Source organism: Psammomys obesus, unplaced genomic scaffold (assembly GCF_907164565.1).
Source record: "Psammomys obesus unplaced genomic scaffold, mPsaObe1.curated_primary_1811, whole genome shotgun sequence".
NCBI classification, from domain to species: Eukaryota; Metazoa; Chordata; class Mammalia; order Rodentia; family Muridae; genus Psammomys; species Psammomys obesus.
Window position 1 is genome coordinate 258209 of NW_026588368.1, and position 27430 is coordinate 285638.

Here is a 27430-nt window from a genome sequence, read left to right on the forward strand (position 1 = left end):
ATAGATAGATAGATAGATAGATAGATAGATAGATAGATAGATAGATAGATAGATAAATAGATTCAATAAGTTCTGTTCCTGTAAAGAACCCTGAATAAGTCAGGGCTACTGTTGAAATCAGTGCCCTCTTCCTGCGCCCACAAAGCTGAGTACTGTTTGGATACTGCCTCTGTCTAAGTGCTGTGTCTCCTTGGCCCCCAGGAGGCTGTTTCTACAGTCACCTGCCTGTTGATCCAGAATCAGTCTCCTCACTCAGGTCCCAATTTAGTCAGGCATTACCACAAGCGCCACCCCATTGCACTCTCCAAAATGATACAAGACCTTCTGGACATACATCTTTCCATCAGAATAGGGAGGAGCAGGGCTTGAAAGGGTGATGGGGAGTGTGAATGTAATACTAGCTGGGGAAGAGTTCCAACTGGAGCATCAGGAGCTGTTTAGCAACTAGTGAATGAACAGGAAGGCAGTATCCACCCCAGAGCTGAGGCGGCCTTCTCTGCTGCAGCCTGGCTGCCCACGGGAAAGACGGCAACACTTCTGCACCACTCAACTGCTTCACAAGATTTCATTAAGACACAAGAGCTCAGCGTTTAGAGCATGTGCTGTGCATGTGTGAGGCCCCTGGGTTCCACCCCCAGCTAGCCCACAACCCCCAAAAGCCGGCACACAGAATAATTCCGATTACATGGAGCTAGAACAGCAGAACAAGACAAAACAAAGTTCATTTGCTAGGGCTGGACAGATGGCTCGGCAGGTAAGAGCACTGCCTGCTCTGGGGGAAAGGACCCATCAGTTCCCAGTACCCACAACTGCTATTTCATTGAACTATCTCTTCTGGACTTCCCCAAGCGCTATACGCACACCCATAGACAAACATACACATACATAATTAAAAACAAAATATTTTAAAAAATCCATTTATAGCCCAGGTATGGTGATGTATGTAGTCCTTTAATCCCAGCACTCTACTCCAGAGGTAGAGAGGCAGGTGGATCTCTGTGAGTTTGAGGCCAGCCTCATTTACATAATGGGTTCCAGGTCAGCCAGAGCTACATAGTCTGTCAAAAATAAATAAGTAAATAAAATAGATTTTCTACTGTTTTGTTTTGTTTTTCAAGACAGAGTTTCTCTATGTAGCCCTGGCTATCTTAGAGCTCATTCTGTTCACCAGGCTGACCTTGAATTCAAGAGATCCACCTGCCTCTGCCTCCTAAAAGCTGGGACTAAGGTGTGTGCCACCACCACCCAGCTGGATTTTCTACTTTTATCTTGCGTGAATAAATATTCTTTCAGCTAGCAGTGATTCACACTGTTAATATCGAAAGATATTCTACATGAGGTACGAAGTCAAAATAATCCACATAATTCTAAGGTTGACATAGTGGCAGATGAGACGGCTCAGCAGTTAAGCGTGCTTTCAAATGCTGATGTTCCATCAAGCAATCCTCAAACTGTTTGTCATTGTTTAGTAACAAATGAACCAGAAAAGCCACTTTGAGGCTTTACATAGCCCACAATTAAACCAAAACAAAGCAAACAAACAAACAAGCTATTCCCTCCTGGCCCAGCACTCGTGAAAGCTACAAGGTAATACAGTAAAAATGAATTTGGTTAGTCTTCTCCTATCTCTAGCACCTATCATGAGTTTGAGGTCAACATAGAACACCCCTTAACTGATCCAAGCCCTACCCCCTAGGTAAGAATCCATTAACAATTGTGGATTCTAGAAGAGAATCAGCTTTAAGGGTCTATATCTGGTAGGTTGGCCACAATGCTCCAGGGAACGGCCCCACACCTGGGAGTTTATGACCAGCACAAAGTGGATTCGGTGGGTTAACTAAAAGGAGGGAAAAAGAAGAACATGAAGTTGGGAGGAGGGGGAAGAATGGATTTGTGTCTGGAAAGAGTTAATGAAAGGAGGATAGTATCAATTGCATTGTATGCATGTATGAAATTATTAATTAATAAGGAATAATTGTATTTTTTAAAAAAGTAATGCTTGCTACATTTCCAGGACCTCAGTTTGCATCCCAGCACACACCTCAGGCAGCCAGAACGATCTTTAAACCAGCTCCAAGAGACCAATGACCTCTTTTGGCCTCCACTGACACCCCACCACACACACACACTAAAATGAATAAGACTTTCAATGTTGAAAAAAGTCAGCACAGGAAAGCAAACCAGCAGAAAGAGTTCTCAGAACTTCTAGAACACGGGTGGGCAGACGGCTCGGCAAGAAGGGCAATTGCCTCGCAAGCCCCTGGAACCCACAGGAAGGTGGAAGGAGGAAAACGGACTCCAACAGAGTTGTCCTCTGACTGCCACCCATATGCATGGTGCGTGCCCACATACGGGCACACCCCACACACCCACATCACACACACCTGGCCATATCATACAAAAAATAAAACAAGCAAAAAAAAAAAACAAAACCTGTGAAGCTCAAAGTTGGTTAATAAGCTTAAGCATACTCGATGCTCTGACAGGGGGGAGGATTTTGTTTACCACCAAACATGGGACACTCACAATTGCCTGTAACCCCAGCTCCTAGGAATCAATAGAGATTGGTCTCCTCGGGCACAATCCTCATGTGTGCGCGGTGCACACACCCATGCATATTAGAAAACTTAGTCTTCAAAAAACGAATAATGAAAATAAGCTTGGAGAGCACGTAGCCTTCCACAGGGGAGTATGGTGCAAATAGAAGAGAAACCATTTTTTAAATAAAGTACCCATTGGAGGAGGGGGGGGAATGTTTGTTTTTGCAGGAGCACAACTAACTCGTGACTGCTTTTTCAAATAAAAAAGGGAGGAGGCCTGCTTCACACAACAGGCTCGCACTGCTGAGCAAGGCTGAAAAATAATTACCATGAGCTAAATACACAATAGCACTAAACATAAACTGTCATTAAATAAACATTAAACACATAGAGATGGAGCAGATACAGACAGCCAGGAACGATCCCCGAGAAGACTATTTTTTTTAATATGTTTGTATACAAGCGAAGGGCTAAATCTGGATCTGATTTCTTCATGACAGAACCGTTTTCTGCAGCGCCCTGGCGGTGAGGCAGAATCGGCTGTGCTGAGATGCTCTGAGCACACCACGGGGGCTTCTCTCTACCTCCTTCTTTTACTTTTATTCGGAGGGGGAGTGGCCGGAGCACCGAGGACTCAGCATGGAGTTAGAGGACAACTTTTGGGAACTTTCAGTTCTCTTCTCTTACCACATGGGTCCCAGGGATTGAAATCAGGTCGTCACTGAGCTTGGCTGTAATGACCTTTACCCACTGAGCAATCTTCCTGGCCCAGAGATTTCTTTACCTCTATACCGCATGATTTAAAAAAAGAAAAGAAAAAAGAAAAGAAACTTGTTTCACAGTAGTGAACCCAGACACCTTAGGAACACCTTAGGCAGAGGGAGAGAGGGAGGATGCAGTACTGCCTTCTGAGGCTGACTTCTAACAAGCCAAAAGCTGGCTCCCAGAGATAACAAGCCAAGACAAACAATCTTTCCAGAAGGAGATTGAGAATTATGGGCGTGAAGCTGGAAGAAAGGCGGCTCTAGTCACACCTTCCGGACACAGGCTGTAATTAGGAGAAACAAGGACAGAAGTGTTCACACTCACCTGGGCTCCTGTCAAGCCCCTCCCACTCTCTCTCTTTGTCAACACACACACAACACACACACACACACACACACACACCTGTAACATGCTAAAATTGAAAGGATGTAAAACTGCTTCTGTAAAATGGTTGCAGTAGCACCACATAGAATACATCCGGATCAGGACCACTTGATCTGGGACTTGTAGCCTGGCTCCTGTGGCCTTTGCACCCAACAGCGTTGGAGGCTCCAATTCCTCTGAGCTCCTCAGACAAAGAACAATGAAGCCAGGCCTCCATCAACCTGTTGCTGGTAGACTGGCAAGAAACAAAAGAACCATGCCCAGACTTGTGGGGCCTCACTGCTGGGCAGCCCGAGTGTGTACGTTCCCTTCCGGTCCAGGAAAATGGATCCGAATGTAGCCTGCGGTGAAACAAGTGGTAATTATGTTCTAAAACAGCCAACAGTTCTAACCCCCGAGGAACTATCCGCGCCCTTCTCTGAAGCTTTGAGCCTATCACAATACGCAATTTATCCTTACTTTCTCCCAAGACAAATCACACTATTAAATTAAAAGGAGAGACGACTTCTACCAAATTACACACTAATGGCTCTTAACCCATAATTGAAGAATCACTAACAGCAGTTTATAGCCACGGCTAACCATGAGCATTTATTAGGACCTAAGTTTTCAGAACTGAGTAATTATGTAAATATGGCTTTCAGCCATCTTGAAACATCCCACTCTCCTCTGCTTCCTGGAGGACTCACTCTTAGGGATCTGGCCTCTAGCCAGGGCCTTCTCCTCCTCCTTCAACCCCACCCCACACTAAATAGTGGCAGGGAGAGAAAGTTCCAGAAAGCTGGTCACCTACGGCCAGCATCACAACTCTTCCTTGGACATGAAGCAGTTTTGGAAGCGGGACCGGCTGGCATCAGGACAGTGCACTGCAAGCTGGGGTGTGACCCGTCCTGCCCTCCAGCGTGCACAGTCCTGAGGATGTGAGCAGAGATGAGACAGACAGTAACTCTGGAAAGGCAGTATGGGAAGAAGAGGCCGGAGAAGGGTAAGATTCCCTGGCCTGCAGCCTCAGCTCAGTCCTGCAACAAACCCCAAATCCACCTGAACAGAGAGACACCCTGGGCCTCAAATCTCCTTGGCTAAAATAAGGCAGTAGGTATGAGATGATGTCTGAGGCCCTGGTTGTCTCTGTGGTAACAAGTTAATTAGAGAAAGCACAACAGCTAACAATTAAAGACAACATTATACAACAGTGGCCCCCAGCCCAGAGTAAGGCCTGCAGACCTTTTTTTCCCCTGTTGTTGCAAGTTTAGCTTCACCATAAACCACTTCCTGGAGCCCCCAAGGGCCCTGAGCCATGCCATGGGTTTTGTGCCAGTCACCAAAGGAGGAGCCCTGACTTCATGAGGCTTTTGACCATCCAGTGGGGTACGCTCAGCAGTTCAACGGGAAAAGATAAGAGAGGGCTGGCTGGGGTTGGCCTATGCCTTTTTTTATGGAGACAGAGGCAAAAGTGAACTTCCTGTAGGTACAATGGGATCAATCCGATGATCGAGGAAAGATGGAGTGGTTAACTGTTGGGCATGGTGATAGGAGGCCATGAGGCTCCTGGGCCTATTCACGAACACAAGCAAGTCTACTGAGTCCCTTGTCATTAGCGCAGAAACTGGTTCTCAAAAGTTTGACAGATTTTCTGTTTCACCACCTCAGGCTCCCCAGAACACGCATTGGGCTATTTGTTTTCCTTATTGGCCTTTCAATCCTCCTTGGAGGCGACTATGAGGGTGGGCTAGGGATGGGGTTAGCATGCAGGGAGCGGCCTCAGCCATTTAGAACAGGTTTGGGCTATGGGGGGGGGGGGCTAGGGGAGAAGGTAGATTTAGCAGAAAATAATGTGGGTTCCGGCCCAAGACCTCAAGGAGGGAAGGGCAACCCAGGGTGGACACAAGAGTAAGATCCAGGAGTCCTTGTACACAGCATGGTGAGTGGCTGGGCCACCTCAGTGGGAGGTCCTGAGAGAAGGAAGATGGGGAGGACACAGTTTACCTGACACAACGGAGGCTGTGGAAGAGCCAACCTGGACAATCAAAGCTCCCCGCCTGCACCTTCACTTCAAACGCCGGAAGAGCAAACACTGAGTCTGTCTCCTGCTAACAGGCAGGAGGATGGCCGGTGCCCCGGATGAAATCCAATGCCATCTACCCCCATACACTCATGTTCCACAGTATGTTCAGAAGTGTTTGTCATTTAAACTGTACCAACTTTTATTTTGGTTTGTTTGTCTATTTGTTTGAGACAGGGTGTCTCTACATAGCCCTGGCTGTCCTGGAACTCACTTTGTAGATCAGGCTGGCCTCGAACCCACAGAGATCCACCTGCCTCTGCCTCCTCAGTGCTGGAATTAAAGGCGTGCACCACGAGGCTTAGCTGTGTTCTGACTTTTTACAGGAGAGAATCCCATGTATGACTTATACCCGTGGTTCCACGAGGCCCTGGCAGTTGAGGCCAGATGTGTGTGGTGTTTACAGTAAGGAAACGGGAGGACGTAAACAACTGGCTCCGAGCGCCACTCCGGTTTTGCTTCGCTTTTCTTCATTTCCTGTGTATTTATTCTGGTGTTAGAATAATATTACCTTTCATAATAAGGAAAACAGGAGCAGATGTTTAAACTAAACAGACGATAGCCTTATGATCCCACACACCCACTCCCCTCCCAGAATCCAAGTCTGCTCCTCCAAACAGTGAAGGAAACAAGACAGCTGACTGCTGGCGTTTGCACTTTCCACAGAACCGCACTCCCACCTGGGGGAGCTGCCGAACTTCTTCCCAGGACACAAGGAACAAACCACTGCCCCAACAGTCTCTGTGTCCCTCACCCGGGCCAGCCAGGCACTCTGTTTTGGTTTTTAAATATCAGATTACTTGTTGACAAAGAAATCGTATTAAATTTTCAACTTTTGTTGGTGATAGGGTGTGGATTTTTTTTTTTTTTTTAAGGCAACGCATGAATACCAGAAGTGATTTCCGGAGAATCCTGCCTTTGAGATTAGGGGTTTTAGAAGCCCTTTACATGTAGAAGAAACTTGTCAAAGTAAAGTGATATCCTATTTTTAAAATGCAAAACCACAACAAAACCTTTTTAAATGTGAGGTTTTCCCTGTAGAGTTAATTTTCTAAAAAGCTTGGAAAAGAAAGGGCTGTGTTTTCAACAGACCCAGAAACAGAGCTGCAACTTTTACATGAACACAATGGCTTCGCTCCCCCTCTGAAGTCCTGTTCCCAAAAGAGCAAACAACCCACTCAGCTCAGATGGGAGGAGACACACAGCCCCCTGCCCACAGGAAGATGTGCCCTGATTCCTACTTGCTTTTCCCAGGAGAGACTCCCCGACAACAGCAGCTCTCTCCCTGCCTGTCCAGTACCCCAGCTCAACCCCATTACTCTCGCCTCAGATCCCACGTAGGTAAAATTCCAAAAGATGGAATTGAAGTTTTCTCTTCTTCTTCCCCACTCCAGAGCAGCTTAAACTACTGCAGGGAGTGCCCAGGGGAAGGGGAGGCGACGGGCAAGGGGAACCCAGGGGTGGGGGCATTTTCCACCTTCTTCAGCCTTCTAGCTGCTTGTTGTGTAATTGCCCTGGGCCTGGAGGGAGCCTGTCTCCACTGTCAGCTCTCTGTACAGGAAATGGGGCCCCACAGACAAAGAGCCGGCCTGGGCTCCCTGACACCAGGCCCTGCCAGCCCCACAAACTCCACACAAGAAGAAGAAGAAGAAACCTTCGAAGGCTGAGACAATGGCCCAGAAAACAAAAACTTATTGTAGCTTTTTGTTGTTGTTCCTCCACCACACCAAACCCAGAGCAGGAGCACACACAGAGTACTGTACACCATGATATGTTTAAAAATAGTCTCAAAGCCCCTCCCCTCCGCTCTAACACCCACGTTTAACTTTTCCTTGTTTCTCCAAGCTCCTCGCCATACATAAAATGCCAGCAAAACCAAAAGGAAGAATAACTTAAAATGTAACAACCTCGTCAGCTCTTCCTAGAACACTGCGGGCAAACTTTTAACAATGTGTCCCTTCCAGCCCTCCGCTGGTGGCCCCCTCCTGCCAGGCAAACTGTCCTGAAAAAGGTCTACAACCCTCTCTCCCGGCCATTCAACCATCCCAAGAAAGACAAGAAAAGCTTTAGGAGCCCGCCAGGGGCCCCCTCCAAAGGAGGAGTGGCTGTTCCAAATGCAAAAGAGAGGTACATTCTAGAACATCTACCTTCGTAGCACAACACGCCGATGTTGTTGTTCATCTTGTCCAAGTACTGGTAGTTCAACAGGTCCATCTTCATAAACAGCATTTATCTGTCCGGCTGGCAAAGAAAAGCAGTTCTTTGCTTTCACCCCCAAAAAGAAAGTTTCAAAATTCAGTCTTAGCTGAGTAGCTCCAGGCTCTCCTAAAACTTCAGGAAGATAGAGGCCCAGCCTCACAAGATCACAACAAAGAATATATAAAAAGGTGGGTTTTTTTTTTTCTTAAAAAAAAAAAAATCACACACACACACACACACACACACACACACACACACACAAACCAGACTCAAACAAAACCCGTCAAGGGCTTATTGGAAGGCAGTTGTCTGATTGTGTCCTCTATTTGGCTTTAAAAAATCATTTCATAAGTCTTCAAAAGCCTGTCTTGGGGGTTTAAAAAGAAAGCAGTAGAAAAGAAAAACACAAAGCACATTTCTTAGGACAAAGGCACTCTCCCTCACAGCCCGCTGCAAGCTGACTGCACTGACATGCTGGCTATGCTTGGTATGACTCGTATGTAAACCAGCTTCCTCTGCTGGGGGAGGGGGGGAGGGGGCCCGGAGCATGCTCACTGGAGCCTCGGCACAGGCTCAGGGCTCTGGGCGCAAGCAGAGTTAGCAGGAAGCAGAAAGAGGAGGGGACAGTGAGGCAAAGGGGGTGAGGAGTTTTTCCTCACAGTTGCCAAGGGCCGCCAGAAGCCAAGGAAGAAAACCCAGAAAGTTTTTGGGTGTTTGTTTGGGGGTGGGGAGTGGGGAGGGAACAGGCTAAGCACAAAGTTAAAAAAAAAAAAAAAAAATCTGCCGTGGAAGCAAACTGCAAGGACTTTAACTTTCGGTGACTTCTTCCAGGGGCTGGGAACCCAGGGTTTCCATCGGGGCGTGCTCTGGCTAGGTACAAGGTTTCTTTGTAAGACCGCGGTTTTTATTGCGTCCAGGGACACAGTGAGTGTTTACACTTTCAAAGTCAATGTTACTCGTAACTTCCTTCCTAAGCCGTGTAGCAGCACAGATGGACAGGGCACCAGAGACAAAGCTTTCCACAGAAGAAAAAACTGAGGCGCGAGTACACACGAACTAACTAGGTGGCTAGGTGGCTAAGAGCACTCACTGCTTTTGCAGGGTACCGAGTTCAGTACCCAGCTCTCACCTGTAGCTCCAATTCAAGGAAACCTGATGCCCTCTTCTGGCCTCCATGGGCACTGCATGCATACGGTTCACAGCTATAACATGATGGCAGAACATCCATATACATAAAATAAAATTTTAAAGATGTATTTATCGTGTATACAATGTTCTGTTTGCATGTGTGCCTGAACGCCAGAAGAGGGCACCAGATCTCATTATAGATGGTTATGAGCCACCAAGTGGTTGCTGGGAACTGAAATCAGGACCTCTGGAAGAACAGCCAGTGCTCTGAGCCATCTCTCCAGCCCGGTAAAATAATTATTTTGAGTCCAATTGCTTTCCAAAGCCATCTGGGAGGTTGTGACTAATCATGGAAAGTTTCAAAATGTTCCAAGTTCTGAGAAAGAAAAAGAACCTGCCTTAAGTGACTCTTTTGCAGCCTGGCAGTGTGATACAAGCCCATCAGCGACTGAGGCAGAGGGATTGCCACAAGTCTCAACTCAAGGCCTAGCCCAGCTACCATCACACTTCCAAAAAAAGACTTCATTGCATTCACTTATTTTAAGATGAAGATTTTTTTTTTTTTAATTTAAGCACATGATTGAAACAATTCAGATAGAGGGATATGCACAAAACACTTAGCAGCCGCTTTTCCAGGGCTCCATGTTAAATGCAGCAGTCTGTAGAAGGAGACACCAAGCTCAATCCCAGGAAAGCACTAACTCCCCCAAAGGCTGACCTCTGACCTTTATATGCACCATGGCATGCACACACTCACAAATGTTAAATAAATAAATAATAAATAAATGTGTTTGTTATTATTACTATTTTATTTTGAGGACAGGCTGGGAAGATTGCTCTGCCAGTGATGCATCTGCTCCACAAACTTCAGGACTCACATGAAAAGCCAGGTACAATTCACGTGCTATAATCCCAGGCTTGGGGACCAAGGAGAGAGATTACGGGGGGTGGGGGGGGGTGAGGGGGGGGGGTGGGGGGGGTGAGGGGGGAGGGTCACTAAGTCACTAAGCTTACTGCCCAGCAGGCCTGAGCTTCAGGATCACTGCAAAGGCAAAGAGGCACAGAAAATACCTGACGTCATCTTGTGCTGGTTGGTATTGGTGAACATTACATGACCCAGAGTCACCTAGGAAGACGCTGGAGCCTCAACCTAGGAATGGCCTCCATCAAACTGGCCTCCAGGCAAGTCGGGGTGGGGGGCGGTTTTTTGATTAATGATTGATGTGGAAGGGCCCAGCCCACTGTCAGCATTCCCACTCCTAGGGGATGAGGTCTCCTAGGAGCAGGGCCTCCTAGGTTGTATAAGGCAGCAGGCTGAAGCCAGGCATGGTGGTGGTGTAGAGGCAACGGGACTGCTATGAGTTCAAGGCTAGCCCAGTCGACATAGTGAGTTCCATGACAGCCAGAGCAAATAGTCAGACCCTGCCTCAGAAATAGGAGAAGGGGGAGAGAGGGAAGAGGGGGGAAGGAGGAGGAGGAAGATGCAGAGGTGGCAGGCTAAGCAAGTCATGAGGAGCAAGCCAGTACGAACGGTCCTCCATGGCCTCTGCTTCAGCTCCTGCCTCAGGTTCCCTGATCACGGGCTGGGCTGTAAACAGATCTACCCTTCCTTCCCTCACTTGAGTCAGTCTGCAGGGTTTTAGCAAAGCAGAAAGCACACGTGGACATGCCTCCACACATACATACACACGTGCGCCTGCATATACATGTACGCTATCACACACTCATACACACACTATAATGTAAAAACATAACACACCCCTGGGCCAGCATGACGGCTCAGGGAGTGAGCATGTGCCACGCAGGCCTGGCCACCTGAGTTCGATTCCTGGAACCCATGGGGGACAGAGAGAGCTGACTCCTAAAAGTTGTCTTCTTGACCTCCACACATGCATCATACACACACGCGCATACACACACACCTACACAAAGAGGTAATAAATAAACTTTAGAGCATCTCCTGAAGGGGAGCCTCTCCCTCTTCCATGAGCACCACCTGCCTCCTACCCAGCTGGTTCTGTCGTTCAGATCAGCTCCTCGGCACTGAAGCACACAAAGCCTAACACACCCATTCTCAAGCCCACCCACATGAAACGCAGCAGCAGGAGGAGGGGCTGTCTGGTCTGGTTCTCAACGGTGGTGGAGGCAGCACCATCCTCCGGCCTCAGCTTCCCCAGCAGCCCAGCAGCGTGTGCTCCTCACACCCATCTTTTTCTGAGGATCCAACCCTGGTCTTCACAGGCGCTCAGCAAGGGCTCACACACCAGTTCCCACCTTTGGCTCCACGGCTGCTATGGGAGGCTCCAGAATTTGAAATCGAATCAAAGCTGGAGCTGCGGGTGTTGATGGGGTTACCTCACCATCCGAAAGAACACACAGCCGCCCCAGCACCTGCTAAGCTGCGGCCCAGAACAACTGGGAGGGGGGAACTAAACTGAAACATAGTTACCAAATTCTGTGTGTACGTTTAGGCCCTGGCTGTCCTGGAACTCACTATGTAGACCAGGCTAACCTCACACCCACAGAGATCCACCTGCCTCTGCCCCCCAAGGGCAGGAATGAAAAGCACACATCACTGTGCCTGATCAGCCATGCTCAGCTTGAAACGCTTTCACATGTGTCTCCACAATTCTCATCAACCCATGCATAAGGAGTGTTTTCCTTACGCAGTAGTGAAGGTGAGGGAGAAAGGTCTCCATTTTAAAGCTAAAAGGCAAGGCAATATTCCCTGGGGAGACCACATATGTCACTTTTTAAGATTTATTTTTAATTATGTGTACCCATTAGACTGTGGGGCTGTGTGTGGGAGTACAGGGGCAGAGGAGGTTGTTGGGTCCCCTGGGGCTGGAGTTAGACAGTTAGGAGTTGCCCAGGGTGGGAGCTGGGAACTGAACTCGGATCCTCTGTAAGAACCATGCGTGTTATTAACCCCTGTGCCTCTCTTCAGCCCTTATTTCTCTTACTGGTGGTGCTGGTTTTGTTTTTGTTTTAAGACAGGGTCTCACTTTATAGGCAAGGCTGGCTTGAACTCATGATCCTCCTGCCTCAGCATCGCTGATGCCAACCCAACTGCAGTATTTTTTAAGTTTAGTAATGAAAGGCAGTGAAAATTCTATGCATTTAATTAGCCCTTCAAGAGACCAAGATTGAAGATCTGTCTTAAACGGCAAAGTTGTCAGGGAACTCTAAACATTCAGAACTGCAGACATAAATGTCTATGCGGGGGTGTGTGTGCGCATGCGTGCATGTGTGTGTGTGTGTTCTTGCTATTCCCTGACTGTGTCACATACTAGTATCAGTTGGTATCAGAGGACCAAAGTAGACAACTTGTGGAAAAGATGAAAACCAAGCTGCAGCTGCTGTCAGTATGAATCTCACCACAACACACAATAGGTGCTCTACAAATATTGGTTACGGCTCAGCCTCCTGGTGGACCAGAGATGGTGCAATCGCCACAGAAGCAAGCCCAGGCTAACCACTAAATTGCTCTACCTGCCCAAAGGCTGAACTGATGAGTTACACTACATCAGCCAAACGAACGGGATGCCTAGGAAAAGCCAGGGGTCTGATAGCATTTTCCAGATACTCATTAGACCCAACTGTCTCTACTTGAGAGGTCAGAACGGAGTCTGACGAGAATGTCTGTGAAGCCTCTGGGAACAGACACAACCGTCCTGAGCTATCAGCTCCCTAACCCTCAAACTGCTCTCTCTGAAATTTTATGTGGCTAGACATTTAGACAACGGTTTCTGTCTAAAGGTGGTTTCCCCTCACCATTTATGCAATTAAAATCAGCCTAACCTGATATGTGAACAACAAACAAACAAACAAACAAAAAAGACTTTAGCAAATGAAGAAAATGAGCTCGGCCTCAGCAGAACACTTGCATGTGTGAGAATTCCAGCTTCCGGGCTTCTCCAGAATGCCCACATCCACCGTGTAGAGAAGCGCTCCTCAGCAGACTATGAGCAACCCTCTGAGACACTGCACTGGCCAGGGCACTGTCACCCTTGTCCTGTCTCATCACAGTGCCCTTGTGTGAAGGAAACCATGGGGTAGGGGTACCGGTTGGTTTCTGTGGTGCCCAGGATGAAACCAGAGCCTCAACCAAGTCACCCACAGCCACAGCGCTACAAAGCGTTTTAAGTTAAAACCTTGTGCCGGGGGGGGGGGGGGGGGGGGGGTGGGGGGGTTGCGGCACACACCTTTAATTCCAGCACTCAGAGGCAGAGGCGGGTGGAGCTCTGAATCTGAGGACAGCCTGGTCTACAGAGCGAGTTCCAGGATAGCCAGGGCTACACATACAAATCCTGTCTCAAAAAAACAAACCAAACCAAACCAAACCACAACAACATCCTTGCATTGATGATAAAGGAAAAAACTTGAAACTGGCTTCTTCAGGATACAAAGCTACCTGGTGGGAACCATGACCAAGAGAGGACTAAACTGTCCAGGCCACTATACTTGAGATCAATCCTGTACTTAGCTCTAATGCAAGACTCAGGACTTTTAAATAGTGCTCCCCTACCAAACTAGGAATAAAGTCCAATCAGCACACAGTAGGTCTTCAGACAAGTTGATGATGGCCTACTAAGTGAGTTGGAGTATTTAACAGGTGCACACCTGTTACCCAAAGGGAGGGGAAAGAATCAAATTTCTTATTACTGTGTGTCTCTCTGTACCTGTCTGGCAGGGATGTAGGACTTGGGGGTGTCAGATGGCAACTCACGCTCTCTCCTTCCACTTTTCTGTGGCCTCTGGAAACTGAACTCCAGTTTGGCAGGAGCACCTTTACCTGAGCCATGGAGGAAGGGGTGGAATCAAATTTCAAGTGGTCCCAAGTACCAAAAAGGTAACTGTGAATTATCTATTAAGTTCCTTCTCCCACACTTTCTTCCAAGGAAAGACCCTAAAATGTCATGCTATTTCTGCAATGTGAAATTGCTCAAACTGACACTTTTAAAAATGTATTTTATCAAAAATTTTCACAAAGTATATCGTTAACTTGTGTCTTAAATTTTGTTCCCTGCAAAAATGATACCAGTTCTAAGTTCGAATACACTCAACTTCCTTAAGATAACACAGGGCCACTTCGTGCTTTGTTGAGGGGTTTAATGCACATTCTTGTAATTTGGAAAACAAAGTGAAACAGTGCCTCAAACAAGATGTAAAACTTCAATACAACATCTCCCCCTAGGGGCCGATTTTAAATCACACAGGCAATTCAGACACAAAAGTCCCTTGTTTTTACTTGGGCAAGTCACAGAAAATGCCTCTTACCAAATAGCTTCACCTTTATTAAGTGTCACAAAAATACTACAAAGAACCAATTCTATTGGTGTCACATGACTAACAAGACGCGGGCTTTAAGATGAACTCAAGAATCAAGTAAACATAAAGAGTACACATTCAGAATAGCGGCTCCTCTTCTTCTTTTAACTTTAATTTTTAAATATTTACTAATTTATGAGTTCTCTGTTTTCATGTACACAAGAAGAGGGAATCAGATTCCATTACGGGTGGTAGTGAGCCACCCTGGGGTTGCTGGGAATTGAACTTAGGACCTCTAGAAGAACAACCAGTTCTCTTAACCGCTGAATCATCTCTCCAGCCCCTTTGGCTTATTTTTTATTTTACATGTATGGGTATTTTAACCTGCATGTATGTCTGTGCTCCATGTGCATGCAGTGCCCATCGAGGTCAAAAGAGGGCGCCAACCCACCAGAACTAGAGTTTTAAAAGTTTTCAGACATCGTGTGGGTGCTGGGAATCAAAGTCACCACTGAGCCATCTCTCCCGCCTCCTGGTGTTTAAAATTATTAGAAAAGGCCAAGTGTGCTGGAGCCAATGCCTAATCCTAGCACATGTGACTCTCTGATCCAGGAGGACCACCAGCCCACCATCACCATAATGGATCAGCACTGTGAGAAGGGGATAAATTACCATTGCCACAGAGGTCTCTAGTGAAGCAGTCTTTCAGCTGCTGCTTTCCATGCCCAGCAATGTGAGCGACAGAAAATGATTACTGTCATTTCTGTTTCCACAAGTGTCTTGGCTAATTTTAAATCATCTTGACACAGGCCAAAGTCATCTAAAAAGGGAGAACCCCAAATAAGAAAACGCCATAGACAAGCCTGTAGAGCATTTTTTAAAAGACTGATGTGGGAGGGCCCAGCCCGTTGGGGTGGAGTCATCCCTGGGCTGGTGGTTCTGGATTCTGTAAGAAAGCAGGCTAAACAAGCCACGGGAAGGAAGCCAGGAAGCAGCACCCCTCCATGGCCTCTGTATCAGCTCCTGTCTCTAGGTTCCTGTCTTGACTTCCCTCAGTGATGGACTGTTACCTGGAAGTGAAAGCTGAAATAAACCCTTTTCTCCCCAAGTTGCTTTGGTCATGGCGTTTCATCACAGCAATAGTAGCGATGATGATGATGTCTCCTAACTAGGAAGACAAGTGACTTAGGAGTCATGGAATCCTATTCAAGGACCATTCACTGGAGAAGCACTACTCCGATGTTCACACTGTAACAAATCCTAATCATCCACAGGTATCCTGCAAAGCTGGCCAGAATTAACTTCTGCAGCAGAAGATGGGAAGAAACATTTCCCAGCAGCCTGGGTCAAGCTAACATCCCAGACAGCAGCACATGGAGGGCTAAGCTTACTGCCGGTGCTGATATGAGACCCACCGTCCTTTAACCACCCGATGGCCTTCGAGCTTCATGGTGTAGACAGCACTTCAGAGGCAGCCTCCCTCAGTCATTCTCCCACCTCCAAATTGAAAAACATGTCTGTCAATTTGACAGATCCCCTCTTGTCCCTGTCTTGTTATTAACTGGGGGTGCCACCGGCACGTGCTGGATGAAGCCTGGGGTGCTGTTGAAAATCCACAAAGCACTGGGAAGCAGAAAACAGACACACACACACACACACACACACACAATCTAGACAAAAATGGTAATTACGCAGCTGCCAAAAAGTCTAAGCAGAATGTTTCCCGAGTTCTCCTCCTTAGACTGTCTGCTGCCCACTATCCCAGAGCTGCCACTTCTCCGAAACTGAGGGCTGTCAGGCAAAGGGCATTTCTCTGTGCATGGAGATGATATTGCACAGCATGAGGGTCTTTGCAAGCAGAGCTTCACCCACCCGAGGAAAGCACCCCAAGTGGGGACCCAGCCCCGTTCCTGTTTTAATCCTCTCAACAGCGTTTTTAGAGTAGAGTAGGGTGTTGTAATCCACAACTGCCATCCCAAAACACACCACCCTGAGACAGAGCAGATGCTTTAGGCTAGCCTAGACTACACTGAAACCCTGTTCCTAAAGAGACAAAGGAAGGAGAGGCGGTTTTCCCAGGCACTGGAGCCAGGCAGGAGCCCTCCAAGCCATGCGCTGTGTGCTCCCCTCCGTAGCCAGGCCTGAGGAAGCCCAGCCGGATGAAGTCCCGACTCACAATACATGCCACAGACAGCTTTAAACGCTTCTCCTGGTTCAGTGGTTCTCAACCTTCCTAATTCGGCAACTCTGTAATACACTCTCTCGGGGGCCGACCCCAACCACACAATTATTTTTGGTTGTTGCTACTTCATAACTGTGATCTTACTATTGTGATGAACAGTAACACAAATATCTGTGTTTTCTGATGGTCTTAGGCGACCCCTCCCCGCCACACCCTGAAGGGGTGATGACACACAGGTTGAGAACCAGTGACTTAGTGGGAAGCCCCTGGCTGCAGGCCCAGCCTTATTGGTGCAGTACTCTTCATTCTGGCTAGGGGGCACTGTGAGCCAACCTAAGAAGCAACAGCACACCATTCCCAGTCACACTTAAGCCATCAGTATTACTTTACATGGAATGGCACACAGGCAAACACACACACACCATCAGCTTGTCTTCTTAAAGTTGGCTAAGTCAGAGGCCCGTAGGGCTGATGCAACACACAAACACACACACACACACACACACACACACACACACACACACAGATCCATCCTCAGGAGGAGGTCACTCCTAGCCCATTCACACCTCCTGTCTACTTGACATTGCATTCCCCAGAACCCAACTAACAACACCCACCACCACTAGGCAGCTAACAAACATTTTCTAAGAGAATAAACTGGAACGAGGACCTCGAAGTCTAATCTGGGTACGGAGCAAAAGCAGGCGAGGCCACAAAGCCCCAGAGCTACTGTGTTTCCGATGATGTGTGAGTTGAAGACACTGAAAAGGAGCCCCGTCTGTACACCATACAGCCCCTGATGCTTTGAACAGTTAGAGAACAGAGATGGTCGGAGGAGGCATCATGACCCTGTAGCTTATTTTTGACATTTTTCCCTTAGGTTCGTAATGTGTAAAGAACGGGAGAATAGTTGAACAGACCTTACAAGGGGTACACCGGAGAGACGAGGTACGTAAGCCACACGTGGTTCCAGCCATCCACACCACCTGTGTGGCAGTGGGCTCCTGAAGCTTGAAGTGTATGGATGGCATCAGCACAGCAGGGATGCTGGCAGACAGTGATGTCCTCCTATTACGGGACAGGGCCTCCATAGCATCACCCCTGTCAGCTCCTGGGTCCCTGTGTTTCCAAGTCCCACAGTGAGAACATAGCCCTGTAAGGGTCAGACAGCGTCCAGCCATGGTGTCCAATCCTCAAGAAGTGGAGGACTTCACCCTAGACCTCACATGTGGGGTCAGAAACATTACCTCACTCTCCCCAGCACAGGGAAGCAAGCTTGCTCTTACCTCGGGGGCCTCATAGCCAGCACAAGTCATTTCTCAGCTAAGCGACACATGAGATAGCCTTGGAAATGCACTAGGTACCCCACGACCCCCACTCCCTACCCCCGCTGCAAACCACCACTAGTGCTAGGCAAGCACTTCCCCGCTGAGCCACACTCCATAAGCCCCCCGAAAACCAACAGCAGCCCATGCTCCAACAGCCCGTCACAATGAGCCATGGCCCTGGCAAGGGAAGCAGAATCTCTTGAAAGAGCACACAGGGTGCAGACACGGAAGACTGAACCTGGAAGGACAAACAGAACATGCTCCTGCAGGCGGGTGCAGGAGGAGGATACAAAGGACGAAGCGGGCAGCATTTATTTTTCATCTCAATGTGCAGTGGCTTCTTAGTACAAAGAGCCTTGGATGTGGTCAGAAAGGATTGGGTTCACAGCCCAGCTCTGACATAAACTCAGCTGCTCGGTCTCTATCAAGTAACTGCCCAGCTCCTGACTGAGCCCTGCCCTTGAATCATGCAGGGCTGTCGAGGGCCAAACCAGAGAATTCGGACCCAGGGCTCTAGCCGTCATTGTTCCTGCACAATAGTTTCTTCATGTTCCACAAAAGATGTCAAGTCTGTTAGAGTGATGTGATAGGGCTGCCCTGCCCCACCCCTGCCACTGTTTGAGAACTTCAAACAGAACCAGCCATAAAAAAAAGGGGGTGCTGGGGGGAAGAAGCAGGAACAAAGGTCGCAGCTACTGCCCTGCTGCCACTGCCATTTAACGGCTTTCCTGACACTGGGGTGGAGTCCCAAGACTCAAGTGGCGCTGGCCCCTTAACCCTGACTCAGGCAGAGTGCTCGGAAAGTTTTAAGATTATTGATCTGAAAATCTGACAAATGCTCAGAACTCACAAGGACCACACATCTGTCACTTAAACAGACTGTATTAACAGAGGAGTGCGCCTCCCGATGGCCTCCTCTCTGCCTTCCTCGAAGCAAGGAGGACAGAGAGGAAAGGACAGACAGCGGCCGAGGGAGGATTAATTATAACCGACACAGAAGCTGCCATCTCACTTTCCTGGGAGGTTAGCTCGGCAATAATTTGCAGTTAACCGCAAGTTATGTGTTCCTCTGGGGACCACACAGAGAGAGACACACAGGTTACCTGGGATGAACCGCTGGCTGCACACTGGTCTGGATGAGGCCAGCTCCAGGACGAAGGACCATAATGGACTTTACAAACCCAAGTTTCATAGAAGATCCTATTACTCGTGCAGGGCTCTGGCATCTACTCTGTCTGAAATGGTTATTAGTGGCTTCCAGCTACAGGGTACCTGTATAAACATTCCCACCTAAGAAAACAATGGCCCCAACTATACGGCTTCCAATTCACATTATACCCAAATAAGTGCTTCCTCCCACTCACTCTTCTGTTTTCTCCGTAAAGCCCACGGTAAGTAAGCGAGAAGAGAGAGCTTAGCCTTTGTAGCCAGGCTCAGGGGTATCCCCTCCCAAAGCAGTCACCAAGCCACCAAGTTTAGACACAGCTGCCACCAAAGCCCTACGCAATACTTTCTTGCTTGGCTTTGGAAACACCAAGAAGGGGGACCCCCGTGTCCTCCCAGGGAAGGCTGGCACACACAGCGGCCACTTCCCTCCAGTCAGTGGGCCAGAAGCACCCTTCCACATCCTCGTATCTCGGCTACATTCCTGCTCTCAATATCATGACTAATTAAAACAAAAATAAAAAACAAACACTAGCTGCCAGTTTAATACATCAGGAAGGCCACAGGGAACAAGAGCGTAGGAATTCATTCTAGATCTTTCACTTTCACGTGGCCCAGGAGTTTTCATTAAAGAGAAAACTCATGCCCTCAGACAGCCCCTCTCGAATACACATTTAGTTAATGTTGAACAAGAAAGTGAGCTTGAGCAAGGTGGCCAGTGTACATTTATGAAGTGTGCAACAGCCTGTTATGTGCATGAAAATATTTTAAAGAGCAAAAAAAAAAAAAAAATCAGGCAGACTCCTAGCTTTTCTTCTGTTAAACGGAAGAAGGTAGCTGAGTCCCAGCAGCAAGATCACAGCAGACATACCTGATCCTGCCCGCATGCCTTAGTAACAGGTTCACCCTGTACGGGATCGAGGTACACAGGAAAATCTGACATCCCTTTTCCAAAGGGAGAACTCGGTCAATGGAGCACTTGAGTTAATTCATAGCCGTCTCACAAGCAACTGGGTGAGCGCTGACTGACCACTTAGCAAGCACTACTGAGAACCCAGGGCTGGTGGTAGAACACAGACAGCCTGGGCTACATACAGAACCCTTGTCTCAGTAAAAACCACAAGAAGTTACCGAAAACACAAAGACAGCCCCCTCAAAGGCTCAGTGCTGGAGGTGGGAAGCATGGATCCTGTGAGGAGGTGGGCTCAGGCATGCTACTTCCCACCTCCAGCTCTGGAAAATGAAGGTGACATCTGGCTGGCCATTCTCCTTCAACGTCACCAGTGTTTTGGTGGCATCTAAAACAACCCGCTGGGACCCAGGGAGCAGACTGGGGGTGGGGGGCTCCCAGATGTGCTGTTTGCCCCAAAGCACTGACCACATGGTACTGACAGCAGCAGACCCCCAAATGCTAGGCTCTCTGCTCTCTATTCGTACCCATTACTCACAGGACACTCTCCTTACTGACCTCAGTGTGTGGTCCTGTAAATGGCCACCCAGTCTCAAATTCTGAGTTTACCATGCAAGTTTCTGCATGACTCCGTCTCAGCTGGGTCCTTCTGTTTAACTGCTCTTGATTTCTTGATTGATTGACTGATTCTAGTTAAAGAGGGAGTGTAGGGCTGGGGAGATGACTCAGCAGTTAAGAGCACCTGTTGCTCTTGCAGGGGACCTGGGTTTGTTTCCCAGCACCCACCCGCGTGGCAGTTCACAACTGTCTGTGTGACTCCAGTTCCAGGAGCTCTGACTGCCTCTCCTAACCTCCTCAGACACCAGACACACATGTGGTGCACATACATACACGCAGGCAAAACACTCATAGACATAAAATAAATAAATCTTTTAAAAAAACTTTTAAGGAGGGGAAAACTTGATCAAAGCACACTAACATGCATGTTTGAAGTATCATAATGAAACCTAATCTGTGCAATTATTACATGCTAGCAGAAAAACGGAATGGGAGCTAGATTGGAACTGTGAGCTGAGAAAATAGTTCTGCCTTCTTCTTGGGAAACTACATTTGTTGTCAACCCTCTCTATATTTTTAAGATCTGTTTTTATTTTGTAATTATGTACACAGGGAAGGAGGCCAGAAGCACCGGGTCCCCAGGAGCGAGAGCTACACACAACTGCGAGTCACCGAACATGGCCCTGGGGAACTGAACTCCAGCCTGCCCCTCTTTTAAAAACTGGTGCAAAAATCAAACATGGTATCTTAGGAAAAACTGCCCAGTACCATGGGGATTGCTGCTGGCTCTGACCCGGTGTGTCCCAGCCATCCTTTCTCCCTCCCCTCTCCATTCCCTCCGGTTAGATTACGCCCCTCTCGGTCTCACTTTCTGGGCCTTCGCTTCTTGCTGCTGCAGAAACTGAAATATATGAAAGGAAGGCAGAAATAGCGGCAAGAACATGTGCAGCGCCAGCCAGGCAAAAACGCACGTCCAAAAGACAGGGCTTGTCTCAGCAGAGGAGCCAGCGCCACTGACATGCTAGAGGCCGAGGAATTCTGCCAAGTGCAACCAGGGCACAGTCATCTTGAGTCATCTTGGCCTCAAATGCCAGTATCTCAACAACACACACATTTTAACACCTTCCTACAAACAATGCGAACCTCTCAATTCAATGTCCTGGATACAACCTTGTGGTGAAGTTTTCCCGTCAGTAGCAATTTCTGGAGATAGCAAGGCCAGTCAGTGGCTAAAATGTTCACTCTGCAGGCGTGAGAACCCGAGTTCAGATCTCCAGCACCCACAGCAAGAGCAGGCGGGTGCGGTGACCTGTCCATAATCACAATATTAGGAAAGTCTGGCGTCCCCAGGGCAGGCTGACCAGCTAACAGTTGCCAAATCCATGAGACCTAGACTCAGTAAATAAAGTGGAAAGTGATCAAAAAAGATACCTGATTAACATCTGGCCTTCTCACACACATACGCACAGGCACATACTACAACCGTACATAAAGATGCCATTGCTGCAAACTCCTATTCTTTGAGCTTTGCTGGAACAGAATATTAATCAAATGTTCTCGCCAGTTTTAAGTTCCCATATAAAAATATCTCCAACTACTTAGAAGACAGCCACAAAACAAATACTTTAACAAGGCGTCACCTCAGCAGAGTAATATCACAGAATAAGCAGCCTTCCTCAGACATCCTGGCCATGCTGCCCCCAGCCATCATGAGGGGAGTCTGTTACCTCAGTCCAGGGCCAGGCCAGGGTGACTCACGGTCACTGTGTCCCACACTTTCCAAGCATCACTCAGCTAGAGATGTTTGTGTTGCTTTCTAATTATTTTTACTTATTATTACAGTGTGTGTGTGTGTGTGTGTGTGTGTGTGTGTGTGTGCGCGCACATGACATGGGTACACATGTGGGAAGGTCAGAGGGTACCTCTGTGGAGTCAGTTTTTTCCCTTCCACCTTTAGGTGGGTTTGGGGGGATCAAGAACGCACAGGTGATTTTACTCCCTGAATCATCCCACCAGGCCTGTACCTGTATTTCTTTACCTTAGTAATAACATCAAGTTAAAACACTCAGACCCGACAAAAGCAGCATTTACACCACCACACGGTCTTGATATTTTACTTGAAGGTAAGTAATCGTTACTTCTATCACATATCTGAGCAGGCTGCCCTACAAAGCTCCCTCACAGGAGGGTGGATAAAATGGCCCAACAGATGAAAACACTTACCCACCTTGGGAAGCTTAAAGCCCCTTGTAACTTCAGGCACAGGAGATGCAGCGCCCTCTTCTGGCCAGCATGGCATTCATTCACAGACACGCATATGAATAAAAATAAACGTAATTTTTGGAAAGCTCCTTAAAGCCAGGTGTGGTGACACCTGACTGTGATCCCAGCACAGGGGAGGTGGAGGGGGTAGGATCAAGAGTTCAAGGACACCCTTACTCTAAGGGGTTATCAAGAAAAACGTAACAACCACAGAAAGATACTATGTGAAATATTCACGACAGTATTCCTGTGGTCTCTCTTATAGCCCAGGCTGATCTTCCCACTGCCAACTCCTCTCAAATGCTAAGATTACAGGCGTGCTCCACAAGACTATAGGAAAAGCTTAACATCAGGAGGACAAGCTTTAGCATACAAGTAAGTGCCCGAATTTAAGTATCTGTTTATAGAGCCTGGGTGACAGCTCTGTGGGTAAAAGCACCTGGACTGTACGCCAGATGACAGAGGACTCCTGTGAAAAGCAGCATATGCAGTAGCATGCATCTGCCATCCCAGCAGCCCTGTGGAAAGGTGGGAGGCAGAGGAGAAGAACCGGCCGGAAGCTCACAGGGCCTTGGAACACACGGCCAGGAAGCAGAAGCCAGAGACCCTAACTCAGTGAGGTAGAAGCAGAGAATGGACCCCTGAACACTGTCCTCTGACTTCCACAAGTGCTCTCTCCAGCAACATACGCAAAAGAACCCTCAAAAAAGAAAAGTGATTTTAACTCTAATTAAACAGTTACATCAGTTTAAAATGTGCTTCTCTGCTTCTTCTCACAGCTCAGAAGTCTCTCTGCCCTCCCTCCCTTTTTCTAGATTTTTTTAATGCTTCTTAGTTACCTTTTTTATCAATGACATTTCTTACAAAACCAAGATCTAAGCATTGCTCGCCAAAATTAAAAATATCCCCACATCCCCGTCTGCTCTAAAAGTCCATATTCAGATCCCAACATACCTCAACCCTGCTCCACCCCCACCCCACAGCTCTCCTGATGCCATCAGGCACCATGGCCGCCAGCCCACACCCAGAGGTGAGAAAGTGCTGAGTGGGCAAAACACCAGCCCGGCAGCTGGAAGACTCTAAGCAGCCAACCAGGTTCCATCCTTGTGCACAGCTGCCACCCACCATCAACTGTCAGAGGAGTGTCAGAATCCCGGACCAGATGCTGCTCCAGTCACATCCATCTGCAGCCCCCTCTAAATCCATCCTCAGAGTTCACTCAGGAAACAGAATCACCAGGTGCCTGGACTACAGGAGAAAGACTGGGACCATTCTCACATCCCCAAAGAATGATGGATGCGTAGTATCTACTGGGTGCCTCCATCCTCAGAGCGTCACATTCCTTCCCAGAATTCCACCCACCCCCCATGCCTTTCAAGAATCAGACACACCCTGACCACGTGAAACCTCCCCTCTTCCTTAGAAACCTCAAGAAGAAATCATCACCTCTGCCTCATGCCTGGGCTCTTGTCAGAGCCTCCAGCATGTTGCTGTCTATCCGTCTGCACATGGTGTCAATGACTCACCTGATAAATGTCTTACCCAAAAGGATGATCAGCCTATTGCCCCTCCTTGAGCCCCAAATATGAGTCTTTGCAGGAAGGATCGAGGACAGTGTCCGTCCCTTCTACACACAAGTTCCTGACCCCTTACTATATTCCTGGATCTGTTCTAGACATCACAAGACAACAGGAATATCTACTCCCAGAGCTGTGCATTCTAGTGTATATAGGAAGCAGAAAAAAAAAAATAAAATAAAATGGGAAAACATAATTAAACCAGTGGTGGGACACGAGGAAGGTCACTCTAAGAGGGTGCATTTGAAGGGAACGCATGAAGACACCTGCACATAAAGCCATACTTTCTGAGCTGTAAAAGGGCAAAGGCCCTGAGGTCCCAGAGAAGATGCTGATCTACGTGGTGGAGAAGCCAGCTTAGGCCAGAGGTCATCAAAGCCCTTCCTGCATAGTGTGGGAGGACACCTACAGGAAGCTTTCTGAGCAGGAGCCACACAATCTGATTGACATTTCTAAAGAATCTATGTAAAGGGCACAGGGTCTGAAGCCATGGGGGCATCAAGGAAGCTGCTGCAATTATCTACACAAGAGCTGGTTGTATGAAAACAAGGGTGCCAGCAATGTGGCCAGTACACACACAGAGGCAGACCCAGCACGTTTACCAGTTAGCAGTTTGTAAGACTGGACCTCTGCTAACAACATTGATGAAAAAACTTCAATGTATCTATACCTATGAGTGCCTGAATGTATGCATGTGCACCATGGGTGTACGGTGCCCACAGAAGCCAGAAGAGGGCGTCAGACCCCCTGAACCTGCAGTTACAGACAGTTGCGAACAGCCACATGGGTGCTGGGAATTGAACCCAGGCCCTCTGTAAGAGCAGCAAGCCCTCTTAACCGCTGAGCCATCTCGCCAGCCCCATGGGTTAACAGAAATGTTAAATGTGTGTATTTGAGCATCAGCGCTACTCACTGAAAGGAGGGAAGGAAAGCTAAAGCCTGGAAACCTCTGCTATACTAGGTCACCTTCAGAAACTAGGGAAGGGGTTGGACACCTGCCATAGCTGGCCTTGAACTTAAAATCCTCTGGCCTTCGCCTCCCTAGTGTTGGGATAGGCCTGCTCTACCAGGCCCAGCCTCCCCGCCCACCTCGACTTCTTTCATTGAGCAACTCTGCACTGAGCAACAATGCCTGCAGACAGGAGCACACAGGCAGCTCTACAGACGCGCTCCGGGCCACTGCTGTATGTTGGAACGGCATCCTGGAGAGATGTACTCATCACCGTGCGTCTTCGACACACTCGGAGCTACTCTGAGCCACTCACCTCCACCAACATCTCTTGCTACAGCCACAAGTATACGGCTGGGGACAGAAGCCATAGAGGGTATCCCTTTCTTTAGCAACGAAGGAAAGACGAGTTTTCCGATACCGTCCCTTAGACTTGCATAACATTATCACGTTTCATCTTCACAGTGCGTCATTTCAATCTGCTTAAAGGTAGAAAGTGACTGTGTGTGCTGTGACAGAACCCTACATACCTCTTATCTGTTTGCTTTATCTTCCCCATTAGGCTGCACAATCGATCAGGCACGATCATCTTGACTCACCTTTATATAACTTCTGTGTATTGCCAGCATACAGATGCAGCACACAGAAGGGTCACAGTGGAGACTCGTGCTGGACAAGGCAGTGGCTCAGTGGTAGGGCATCTGCCTGGCACGCATGATGCCCTCGGTTCCATCCCCAGTGCCGAAGAAACCAATAGAACACAGCAGGGAATACCATGGACGAGTGAGACAACAGAGGGAGACCCAGCATGGAAGCCAGATAAGGAAAATTAACTCTAAAGCTTGACATCACTACTTGCCTGGCATTTGATTCCAGTGCAAACAAAGGTTCCCTGCAAATAGGATTTTTTAGCTTGTGTCCTCACCGTATCAATTTCCTATCTTTTGTTTTCTGATTGGTTAGTGGTTTGTTTTCGTTTGTTTGTTTGTTTTTGATTCAGGGTCTCACTATATACCTCTGGCTGTCCTATCTAAACAAGGCTGGCTTCAAACTCAGAGACATCCATCCTCCTGCCTCTAATTTTCAACTGCTGGGATTAAAGGTATGTGGCCTTGATTTCCCATTAAACTATAGGAAACAATGTATTTCTTCAAGACAAGAGAGAAAGCAAGACAGAAAAGGAAAGGAAAGGAAAAGAAAGATATCAAAGAAACTACCCCAGTGTAATTTTCAAATCACTAGAGAGGCAGAGACAGGAGAACTTTTGTGAGTTCAAGGCCGGCCTGACCTACATAGTGAATTCCAGGCCATCCAAGGCTACATAGTGAGCAAAAATATATATATTATTTTGTTTTAAAGAGAGAATGGACGTGTGTATGTGTGTGTGTGTGTGTGTGTGTGTGTATGTGTGTGTGTGTGTGTGTGTGTGGTCTTAAACTCCTGACCTTGAACTCAGTGTTGCAAGGAGCCAATTCCCTCCAGCACCAATGGAGCCCCAGGGATGATACTGGAGTCCTCGGCTCGGCAGAAGCACCACTACCTGCAGAGACATCTTCCTGGCCCAATATAACTTTTCCCCAGTAAATAGGAAGAGCAAACTCTAACCATTAAAAGTACAATAAATGCACAATCCAACAACGGTCCTTAGTCATTGTCATCAAATAACCTTCTCTGCCCGTCAGTACATGTGTGATTTCACACAACTGCAGCATCACCACAATTGCATGAGTCAAGAATTAGTCCATCAGTGCTCCAGTGTCCCTAGGTGACAAGAATCTTTCTGCTTCATTAATAACCTTTCGGGACTGCCGCTGGGCTTGTGGTTCACACAGACTGAGCCATCACAGCACGGTGCACAACATACATTTGTCACTTCACGGCTGTTTCTTTTCAGCTCATCTTCCAGGAAGCCACTTTCTAAACCTCTGCTGTCAACTCAATAGCAAGCAAGCTGAAACAACCCTCACCCTGGGCTCCTGTGCAGCCACACTCTGACTCATGTGTGAATGCCTCCTCCTCCTCCTTTCAGGGCGGAACACCTCAAGGGTGGGTCCACATGAGGCTCACTCTGGCACCCAGGGCTTGGGATAAGCAGTCATGTGACCAGATGGTTTCTAACCTGTAGCTCACAGATGTTGCCTTTGCTCACAA

The 27430-nt window shown here is 47.9% G+C and overlaps 1 protein-coding gene across 3 annotated transcripts in view; it reads right to left on the reverse strand.

Moving 5' to 3' along the window:
• The window catches only part of Vgll4 (vestigial like family member 4), a 114564-nt gene that overhangs the window by 54295 nt on the left and 32839 nt on the right, over positions 1–27430 (reverse strand). Inside the window, exon 1 of one of the 3 annotated variants that reach the window (XM_055604317.1) lies at positions 7899–8416. The exons of the other annotated variants lie outside the window; for them this stretch is intronic. Within the exon in view, the coding sequence (XP_055460292.1) occupies positions 7899–7980 (82 nt within the window). The 5' untranslated portion in view covers positions 7981–8416. Of the gene's footprint in view, positions 1–7898; positions 8417–27430 lie in introns of those variants that run through there. 3 annotated transcript variants of the gene reach the window in all.